Genomic DNA, 10,489 nt, shown 5'->3' with positions numbered 1-10,489 from the left:
CGGTTCGTAAACATTCGGAGCTTTGGTATCAGATAGTCGACTCTCAAAGCTACTATAATTCCATGTGCAATTTAAAGTGTTCGTATGAAGAAAATAACCGCAAACAAATTTCCTATAATAATAATATAAAAATATATTAGCAAACACGATTCCAAATACATTGTCGAATTTATTTTTATAACACATTTCATTAAGTTAAATTTCACTTGGTACAATTAATGCCAACAATTAAATTTAGAGTTTAGTATTTGGAGGTGGGGTAGGGCTTGTAAACTTTGAATAATTGTTGAAATATTATAATAATTTAAGGAAATTAATTTTATTTTTATTATAAACTTAAAGTATTTATAAAAATAGCTATCATTTGAAAATACATGTAAAATGTTGTATCAAAATCGAAGTTAAATTAGAAGTCATCCATACAACTTATATTTATGCAATAGTTTGCTTTATAAATTCTGTATTTTTATTTGATTTCAAGCATTATTATAGAGAGAAAATATATTTTTACTTAATAGTGGAGATTGATGTTTTTCTTCTATATTTACAAAAAGAAATTGTATTTATCTATATATGTATCATCATAATTTTATATTTGAAATAGTAAAATAGAAGAGGTCACTTTTCAAAATTTATAATAAAATACATTAGCTCTGAAATTGAAATAAAATATTTAAAATTTTATTTTTAGAAAAATAAAGATATAGTAGAAATCAATCTACTTTTATTTTAATGGAAAAAAAATAAAAACACATTGAAATTTAGAGAAGAAAAAAAAATAGAGGAATACATTTGAAAATGGTAATGATTTTGTAACTTTGTTAGAATATCAGTACAACTGTATAGCCTAAAAGAAATGAAATATTTCAACAAAGAAAAGAAATAAAAGGAATGAAATAGGCCAAATGGAACCACCAATCAGAAATTCAACCGGATCAAAAGAATAGAGCCAAATAAAAAGATTTTAATGGACCAAATGGAACTACCAAAAGAGAAGAGGGTGACAAACCATATTTGCATCATTCGTCCCCAATCTCTTCGACTCTTTACACATTCGCCCCAAAAAATTATACAGTTTTCTTCTGTAACCGGAGAAAGAAACGAAACGAAACAAAACATTTGAATCTGAGAGAGAGAGATCAAAAAGCAATGAGGAGAAAGCAATCGTATCTTTAGTTTCCGTTTAAAGAAAACAAAAAATCGAATCTTTCTGGGTACAATTATCACCCTCCCTCTTCGTCTACTCTCGATTATTTCCTTCTTCTTCTGGGTTTGTCGTTTTATAATAGAGAGTTTCTGTGGTTTTGTAATCGATACACGAAGAAAAGTCTCCTCCTCTAGGGTTTGATTGTTTAGGTCCGTGGAGATCAAGAAACTTTCTAGGGCTCTTATGAAAGTGTAACCAATGGGTGAAAACGAGAGCGAGGCGAAGATGGAAGGTTGGTTGTATATAATCAGATCCAACAGATTCGGTTTGCATTTCTCCAAAAAACGTTACTTTATCCTCGGAGACCATCTTCTCAAGAGCTTCAAGTCCATCTCCGATTCCAAAACCAAGGTTTCTTTCCTCTTTGGTATTTTTTTTTTTTTTTTGTAACTTTTGCAGAATCTGAGAGTTTGTTTCTTTTACAGGATGGTGGAAGAAGTGCGGTGATAGATTCGTGTATACGTGTTACTGACAATGGAAGGGAAAGTGTTCATAGAAAAGTATGTCATCTGTTTTAAATCTTTTATATTATTTTTTTTTTAATGCTTTTTGTTATAATGGTTTTGTCACTCTTGTAGGCATTCTTCATTTTTACACTGTACAACACTTCAAATCACAATGATCAACTCAAGGTAAAGGTTATTATTTATTTGTGTTGTTTTTCTTGGATGAAATCTTGAACATCTCTTTTTTCATTATGTAAAGTTAGGAGCAAGCAGTCCTGAGGATGCAGCTAGGTGGATCAATTTGATTAAAGAGGAAGCTTTAAAGGTTCATTTTAGTAACAAGCTGTTTAAAAAGCTCTTTTATTTGGAGGATGGAGACTTTATTGTGTTATGTATGTTTTGTGTAGGGTTCCTCTAATCCAGGAGATGTTTTTAGTTGTTCCAGGAGCCGATGGGATTCTCTAAGGTACTTTGTGTTCCACTATGTTAGTAACATATAAAAAGCAAGTGTTGAGCCAGTAGTTTCTCTATATCTTCTTTATTCAGACTGAGTAGCTCGGTTCGGGAACATCACTCAAATTCTATTGACTGGACGCTTCGGTCTTCTGCAAGAGTGGATCCTGTTACCACCACTGATGTTGTTGCGCCTTCTCCGTGGACAATATTCGGTTGTCAGAATGGTATATACGTACGCAATTGTTATTGTTTCTTATTTTATTTTTGTGTGGCTGGAATTTAATTGGTTTAATCATTGTGCTGCATGCAGGTCTTCGTCTTTTTAAAGAGGCAAAAGAGAGAGATTCTCTTGGAAGGGTCAGTATCTTCTTCTGTCTTAATCTGTTGTAAAAGTCTGTGAATTGGAAATAACGTTTTGATCATTTCTTCGCCTAACTTCACAGTGGGATGACCATCCGGCTATCATGGCTGTTGGGGTTGTTGATGGAACTTCAGAAAACATTTTCCAAACACTTCTCTCTCTTGGACCCTCAAGATCAGAGTAAGTAATACTACCACTCTTCAAACACCAGATGTGATAGAAGTAGAACATCTAAACTTATTGCTCGGAACTGTGCAGATGGGATTTCTGTTTTTTCCAAGGCAGTGTGGTCGAGCATCTTGATGGTCACACTGATATAATTCACAAACAGCTATACAGCGATTGGTTACCTTGGTCAGCTACTCAACTCTTTTCTGCCAGAGTTCTTGTCTTTGTTTTGTCTTATTACTGAGGTGCTTTAGTAACTACAGGGGGATGAAAAGAAGAGACTTTTCGCTGCGGCGTTATTGGAGAAGGGAAGATGATGGGACATATGGTTAGCTAACACTCAATATACGTAACTGTTTGTTTGATTCTACCAGATGTTCCATATAAGTAACTCTTTATCCGTTTTGTCGCAGTGATTCTCTATCATTCTGTATTTCACAAGAAGTGTCCACCTCAGAAAGGCTATATCCGTGCGTGCCTTAAAAGTAATGTACGCCTAGTTTATTAAAACGAAGTTAGTTTCTTTTTGCATTTCCTTTACATGCTCATTGTTGCAAATACTCATTAGCCCTGTGGTGTCATATATCTCTGCCGTCTAAGGTTTCTGCATCTACCTTGGTGTTTGCGGAAGCTTACTTATCTCTATACACTTTTATGATTAGTTAGGGTGTTGCTTTAAAGGGAGGATATATATAGTTTTAATCCATTTTTTTTCACACAATAGCCTGCTTTTGTTTCAGAGTATGTTTCAGTGTTGCAACCGTTGATAAAAGTACGTTTAGAACAGCAGTTTTGGACTCTGACAGTTTCCTGTTGTATCACAGGTGGCGGTTATGTGATTTCTCCCATAGACAACGGGAAACAGTCAGTTGTGAAGCACATGCTTGCTGTTGATTGGAAGTCCTGGAGATCTTATGTGAAACCATCTCTAGCTAGATCTATTACTGTGAAAATGCTTGGAAGAATCTCAGGTAAATGAAATTGTCTCTAAGACTCTTAGCTCTTTTCTTTTTATTAATCATTAACATCGTCTTTTATTGGTTGGATCAGCCCTTAGAGAGCTGTTTAGGGCGAAACATGGAAGCTTTCCTTCATCAGGGGAGTTGTCAAGAAGTGCAAGACTGAATCAAAACGAAGAGAGTGGCTTTGGTGAATCTTCTTCTCTGACAGAATGCGAAATGTACAAGGACCCCGCTAATGAAGAGAGAGACAAATTCCCCTCAGAGCGCTCTAGCCTTGTGGACTTGAACGATGGAGTGGATGAGTTTTTCGACGTTCCTGAACCATCGGATAATGACCACTTGGATGACAACTGGGCCTCGGATTTTGACTCGGATACATACTCTCAGGTAGAGTGTCAACATCAGACACTACTTTAAATATTTGCTTGCAAGTTAAACGATATTGATTTTCTTTTTTTTTTTTGCCATTTTGCAGGACACCCGCCAGCCAAAACTAAACAGCGCTTCGAGTTTAGTGAGAAAAATACACGATCTTGCAGGTTATCATCTTAAGTTTCATGGATGAGATCTGCTCTTAATCAGTCGTGTCTTGACCTTTTAATGTTATGATTTTTTTTTTTTAATCCTGGAGCAGTTCAAAAGAGGGGTTATGTTGACCTGCACGAGAGGGCGAGGGAAGAGAGTAGCACGCCTTGCTGTTATGGAACCACGCTTCCAACTGATCCTACTTGTGCCTTGCCTTGTAGCTGGACAACAACTGATCCTTCTACTTTTCTCATTCGAGGAAAGACTTATCTTTCAGACCAGAAGAAAGTAAAGAATAGCAAATTAACTTCTGATGTCTTAGCTTTGCATATATCAATCTGTATTCAGTGGTCTAAGCATTCTCTTATGGTGGATCCAGGTCACGGCAAAGGGTACACTGATGCAAATGGTGGCTGCAGACTGGCTAAAGTCTGACAAGCGGGAGGATGATTTGGGCTCCCGTCCTGGTGGCATAGTTCAGGTTCTACTTATTATTGAACTTCTTCTGATAGATTTCCTTCCCTCTCTTACAAGTTCTGATTAGAAGCTTACAAGTTCATAATATGCAGAAATATGCAGCAAAAGGTGGACCAGAGTTCTTTTTCATCGTGAATATACAGGTAAGAGGACATACTCCTACGACCAAAAGTGTTTATATGCCATTTGTCGGTAAGAGAAACCAATTAGTTGTTCAATGACGTAATAGGTTCCAGGATCGACAACGTACAGCCTTGTGCTTTATTACATGATGAGCACTCCAATTGAAGAGCATCCTTTGCTAGTTAGCTTTGTTAATGGGGATGACGCATATAGGAACTCACGGTTCAAGCTCATTCCTTACATATCCAAGGTCGGCTCATTCTTTAGATCTTTTTATTCTTGTCAAATTTAATCATATCCGTCTTGGGTTTTGTGGAAATGAAACAGGGCTCTTGGATAGTTAAGCAGAGTGTGGGAAAGAAAGCATGCCTTGTTGGTCAAGCTCTGGAGATCAATTACTTCAGGGGAAAGAACTACATTGAGGTAAACATAGTATTATTAGTAGGGATGGATGCGATGTGAGATCCTAATAGGAAGAAATAGTATTTTCTTAGAGACGTTACTTTGTTTATTTTCAGCTGGGCGTTGATATTGGGTCATCAACGGTTGCGAGAGGTGTTGTGAGTCTTGTTCTTGGTTACCTCAACAAACTCGTGATTGAAATGGCATTCTTGGTTCAGGTAAAACCAGTTTCCAATGGTGATGTCATTTACTCTTCTTTACTTAGTGAAGCATATAAACTTCATTGTGCAGGCAAATACCGAAGAGGAGCTCCCGGAATATCTTCTTGGAACATGTCGGTTAAACCATCTAGATGCATCTAAATCAGTTCCAGTTGTTACACAGTCCTAGCAAGACCACAAGTTACAGATCAAAACATTCTTTGCAATCCATTGAAAGTCATACGCACGATAGGTTATTTTGGTTATGTGCTTATGCAAACTCAGATTTATAAAGTTCTTGGTGGTACTCTGCCAAAGTTCTTTGTATAGACATAGCGCTTGTATCTATCATTGTTCATTTGATTGTCCCAACTTGGTCTGTTAGACCCAATACTTAGCTTCAGTGCTTTTGGATTCTACTACTATTGGTTTATTCCATTGTTTGTTATGATTTAGCATCGCCCAAAAAAGCAAAATATGAGCAAGCTTGTTAGATTCATATTGAGAGTTGCAACCATTTCAGTTTCAGACTTTTGCAAGGCCCTTTTGTTTCTGTGGTAACTCTTCCAAATAACATTTGATAGAGGATGCAAACACACCCACAAAACTGTGACACACTAACAAATACAAAGACTTAGTGGATGTATCCTACAGATACATATCTATAAAAAGGGGAAAGATGGTGGAAACTTTAGTCCAGATTCTTCACTGCCACAAGCTTCAGGAAACATAAAACCAAAACCCAGAAGAAAGAAGAGAAAGTTTTGATTTTTTTCTTTCTTAAAGATAGAACTGAATGTCTCCAACAACAAGGTTAGCTAGCAAGTCCTCATAAAAGCCTAAGAAGACTGTACAAACATAAGCAAAAGCAAGAAGCTAAAAAGAGTTAAATTACAATCCCTAAAAGCTCTTACAGCTAAGCTAACATTATGTCACAACATCAATCCATCATCAGTCAGATTCAGAAGAGTTTCCTTCTCAGTCCTCCAGAATCGATGGACCTTGATATCTTAGCGAGCTTCATTGGAGCTCCGGGACAAGTATCCGGAACAGTTTCTGCAACCCGCGAAGGAGGAGGTGTCTTGCAATAATCAAAACACCAAATCTCAGCTGAGAGAATGATTAACAAGAGACTCTGATAGACAGACTCGATGATTTCTTCATCGGTTAGCAGGTCTTCTTCTTCAGACAGAGAAGGGTCTGAATCAAATGGAGAAACCGAATCTGGGTCAGCAGCGGTTGGAGCTTTAGGCTCTAAAGAAGCCTTCTCCAGAGCACATGGATCTCCTTCTTGGTCCATTGGATTCACGAGATCTAAGAGAGCAGAACAAAAGGCACATAATAAACCAAAAATTAATTACGAATAAAACCAAAAAAGGACAGAAATCAAATCTAGTTACTGTCAAATCTCTTGACGAAACTATGGATTTAGGGTTGCACAGAAAGTAAGAGCGAGAAGAGAAAGATAGTACCTGTGAGAGAGAGAGAGAGAGTCTGAGAATGGCTGAGTAGGTTTTTTGTTTGCGCCATTTTTAGGGATTTTTTTGCATTTATATTATGCAAATTGAGATGAGAGAAAGAGATGAATATATACCGTTCGATATTTAGAAATGGGACCAATTTTGTTTTAATATTATAGATCTGACGTCTCTCCTTTAACACCTGTTTCATATTTTTTGTGGGGTCTTCAGGAGTCTTTGGACTTCTCGCAACTCATTGTAGTTGCCTTTGTGTGTCCGGTGTTTTGTTAAAGCAGCATCTATCTATGGTATCGAAGTAAATTACTTTGAGGTTTTGTTTGACAACTTAGATAGTACTTTAAAAAAATAGTCATGTTTGAAAACATGGATATCCGTAAGTTAGAAAAAAAAATATTGGATTTATTATATTAAAAATTGAAAGGCCATAACATTATATTAAAAATAATGGGCTTATGTTACTTTATATACATATTCAAATCAAAATAATAATTTAAAATTGATTTATATCAAAAATTCATTCAAAAATATACATATATTCAAAATTTGATTTTTACTAACATATTTTCTAAAAACTATTATAAAAATGTTTTCAATATATGTAAAAAAAAATACAATACAAAGCCCAATTTCAAACAGCAACTTAAATTATGGTTTTTATATTTCAAATTGAAATTTAAAAATATAATATATGTGATTATTTATATGATTGTACATATAAAATATTATTAATTCTAAGATTACTTATTTGATGGTAAGTATAAAATCCGATTAATTATATGATAACACATATTTTGTAAAAAAATTTAAAATTTATTATATGCTTTAATTTGAAAAAAAAATCTATAAACAATAGAATATATTACATATAAATTTGAATTACATATGTCAGAGTACTTAACTTAACATATAAATTGGTTTGGTTTAAATATTTGAATAGATAATTAATAATTATTTTAATATTTTTGGAGTTTTGAGTATATTTTAACTATTTTAGATATTTACGTTTGATTATTTGTATATATTTTCAAGTATTTAAACGAACTTAAAAATATCATATATATTCTGGATGTTTTTATATATATTAAATTTAAAAATAATTAATATATAAGTATATAATTCTATTTTGGATACCCAAAATACTTATGTTCGGATCAGATTAAGTTTCAGTTCTTCAAATACCAAAATTTTGAATAATTCGAAAATTTAATCAATTTCGATTCGGATTTGTACTACTTATTCGATTGAGATCAGTTCGGTTATTCGAATTCGAATTTTGTACCAAACCTTAAATAGTGAGATAAAAAACAAATAGCATCGTATTTTTTTAAAAGTACATCCGCGCGTCCAAAATCTAGCGTCAATTAAATGTGTAGTAAAACCGCGGTCCGAACATATGAAACATTGGCTCTGAATCTAACTATATATGCCTCAAATATTAGACCTTTTCTGATTTAGTCCATTTGGACTTTAGATATTTTGGAAAAACCTGAAGTTGTACATTTTAATATAAGTAGTATTAGTTGCAAAAAATAATAATATAAGTAGTATTATTCCGGAGTTCAAAAAAAGAAGAGTTCCAAAAAAAAAGAGTAGTATTATATTCCTATGACCGTTGCCACTCCTAATATTAATACATTGGTCTAATATTCTTGATCTAAGTTATGAATATATTTTACTGTCTGATCATTACAAGAGTCGTATTCTAAATTCGATAAAGTTGCATTCTTTTTTTTTATGTAGAACATGTTTTTCCAAAATACAAAGTATGGGACATTTAACTGCATGTAACATTAATGCGTACTCTTAAATATTTAGTTTTTCGTTTACATTTGATTGTTTAAATTTTGTTATTTGGTAGCATTAAAAACTGTTACAAATCATTATGTGGATGACCCATAACCAAGACCAAGACAAAACCCAGCCGTGTCCAAGAGGAAAGAGAGTCGGCGCCCAAGAGGAGAGAGAGTCGGCCGACCTTAGATCTAGGATGTTTCCATTTATCTGTTTTAGATCTTTTTCTATTTCATGTTGTATTAGGTTTTGGATAATTTCATTTTTCTTGTACTTTGTAATCCTTATATAAAGAACCTCTATTACTCATTAATAATGCACAGAAAATTCCCCATTCTTTTACAACACGTTATCAGCACGATCGTCTCTAGATCCCTGAGACAAATCGAAACCTCTAACCCTAAAAACCAAAACCGGCGACCACAACCCTAAACCCTAATCTTGTTCTTAGTTCATTCAAGAACCCAGTTGATCCCTCTTGAATCCTAGAAGTTCTCAGATCACGTTCCAGCTTAGAAGAACCGTCCAGCTCACGATCCACACCCGAAACGCGATCGCACACGATCCGATCTCCGCGCAGCTCGCAGCCGAGACACGTCCAGCCCGCGATCGTCCCATCCGCGACCCGATTGGAGTCCACAAGCGTTCGATCGATTCTCTCTCTCTCTCTAAAGGTGGTCCGGTTCTAACCCCCTACAAAACAAAGGTATAACATAATCTGAGAACCTAGATTGATCAGAAACCCTAATCCATAAATATGGAAACTTTGATCTTGATCAAAACCCTAAAATCTACAATCTCTTAACTAGAAAGATAGAAATCGATTCCTTAGAACTTGAATTGATTGTTCCTGATTTGATTTTGAGAAACCCTAATTTAGGAATCGAAACCCTAAACCCTAAAGAACTGAATTCGATTTTTATTGATTGAATTGATTGATTTGAGGTTTTAGGATTGTTAGATTGATTGAAGTAATCTGATCCAGAACTTGAATCTAAAGTCCTTGAAACCTTAATCTTGAAATTGAATCCTTCTAGTGTTCAAATCGGAAACCCTAGGATTGTCTTGCATACATATGAATTTGAATTGAATTGCATTCACAATTGATTAATGAAATCGACCAGCATGTAGAAAACAAACAAATTCGAATCTGATTGCATTGAAACTCATATGGCCGTGTGGCTTTAATCTCCCTGGTACATGTAGAATCATATATTATGATTGTTCGCACCATGGTCAATTTAGAATTACATGTCCGATCCTATTGATTGTCCACATAGCCGTGCGGCTTGTTTGTTCGTACCATGGTCGATTAGATTGATTGTTTTCTCATAGATGCGTAAGACAAGTTTGTGGCCGAGCTTGTTATACCATGCGGCCACATGATCACATTGTGAACCTAAAATTGAAATGATAATGTGATTCAGATGTCGAAAATCTCAAATAGAGACTACGCAGCCCTTAATCTCTCTGGAGATAACTACTTACAGTGGGCGCTAGATACAAAGATCAGCTTAAGGTCAAAGGGACTTGGTGATACAATCATCAAGGACAACAATGAGACTGATAAGAATCGGTACAGGGCTATAAGTATTATACGCCATCACCTCATTGAAGGTCTAAAAGATCAGTACATTACGATGAAAAATCCACTAGAGCTTTGGGATGCTTTACAGCATAGATATGATCACCAGAAAACTGTGTTACTCCCAAAAGCTAGAAATGACTGGAAGAATCTAAGATTCATGGATTATAAGTCAGTGGATGAGTACAATTCGGTCTTGTTCAAGACTGTCTCGATGCTGAGACTTTGTGGTGAAGTAGTAACCGAAGAAGAGTTACTTGAGAAAACATTCTCTACGTTTCATTCCTCAAACATAATCCTGCAGC

General features: G+C 35.0%; 2 protein-coding genes across 3 annotated transcripts; one reads left to right on the top strand and one right to left on the bottom strand.

Annotated features, from left to right (window-relative positions):
• The first annotated feature begins 1,102 nt into the window (after positions 1-1,102).
• LOC106396537 (protein ENHANCED DISEASE RESISTANCE 2-like) lies at positions 1,103-5,780 on the top strand. Its single transcript, XM_013836949.3, has 21 exons — positions 1,103-1,558; positions 1,633-1,707; positions 1,786-1,839; positions 1,913-1,978; positions 2,061-2,119; positions 2,200-2,333; positions 2,420-2,466; positions 2,553-2,650; positions 2,729-2,824; positions 2,902-2,966; positions 3,052-3,123; positions 3,463-3,609; positions 3,689-3,987; positions 4,076-4,139; positions 4,235-4,413; positions 4,505-4,606; positions 4,695-4,745; positions 4,832-4,975; positions 5,053-5,148; positions 5,244-5,345; positions 5,419-5,780. Exons 1-21 carry the CDS (start codon positions 1,406-1,408, stop codon positions 5,515-5,517), a joined length of 2,202 nt encoding a protein of 733 aa, XP_013692403.1. The 5' UTR covers positions 1,103-1,405; the 3' UTR covers positions 5,518-5,780.
• A 299-nt stretch (positions 5,781-6,079) lies between these two features.
• On the bottom strand, positions 6,080-7,054 carry LOC106394676 (cyclin-dependent protein kinase inhibitor SMR11). Of its 2 annotated transcripts, XM_013835246.3 has the most exons (2): positions 6,800-7,054; positions 6,080-6,641 (listed from the first exon to the last, which is right to left on the bottom strand). In XM_013835246.3, the coding sequence occupies exons 1-2, from the start codon at positions 6,996-6,998 to the stop codon at positions 6,289-6,291; spliced, it is 552 nt and encodes a 183-aa protein (XP_013690700.2). In that variant the 5' UTR covers positions 6,999-7,054; the 3' UTR covers positions 6,080-6,288. The 2 variants fall into 2 exon arrangements, with proteins under 2 accessions (XP_013690700.2, XP_048610480.1); XM_048754523.1 differs by lacking the exon at positions 6,800-7,054 and having other exon boundaries at positions 6,080-6,797.
• Between the last annotated feature and the right edge of the window lie 3,435 nt (positions 7,055-10,489).

The sequence above is a fragment of the Brassica napus genome, chromosome C4 (genome assembly GCF_020379485.1).
Source record: "Brassica napus cultivar Da-Ae chromosome C4, Da-Ae, whole genome shotgun sequence".
In the NCBI taxonomy this organism is placed as follows: Eukaryota; Viridiplantae; Streptophyta; class Magnoliopsida; order Brassicales; family Brassicaceae; genus Brassica; species Brassica napus.
This window is presented reverse-complemented; position numbering and strand designations above follow the sequence as displayed.

Bases quoted from the DNA above. Each gene is read 5' to 3' on its own strand.
- LOC106396537 (XM_013836949.3), top strand. From the start codon at position 1,406: ATGGGTGAAAACGAGAGCGAGGCGAAGATGGAAGGTTGGTTGTATATA. The intron at 2,120-2,199 runs GTACTTTGTGTT...TTCTTTATTCAG, and splicing joins AGCCGATGGGATTCTCTAAG to ACTGAGTAGCTCGGTTCGGG. The intron at 5,346-5,418 runs GTAAAACCAGTT...TTCATTGTGCAG, and splicing joins AAATGGCATTCTTGGTTCAG to GCAAATACCGAAGAGGAGCT.
- LOC106394676 (XM_013835246.3), bottom strand. From the start codon at position 6,998: ATGAAACAGGTGTTAAAGGAGAGACGTCAGATCTATAATATTAAAACA. The intron at 6,642-6,799 runs GTACTATCTTTC...CTGCTCTCTTAG, and splicing joins TCTCTCTCTCTCTCTCACAG to ATCTCGTGAATCCAATGGAC.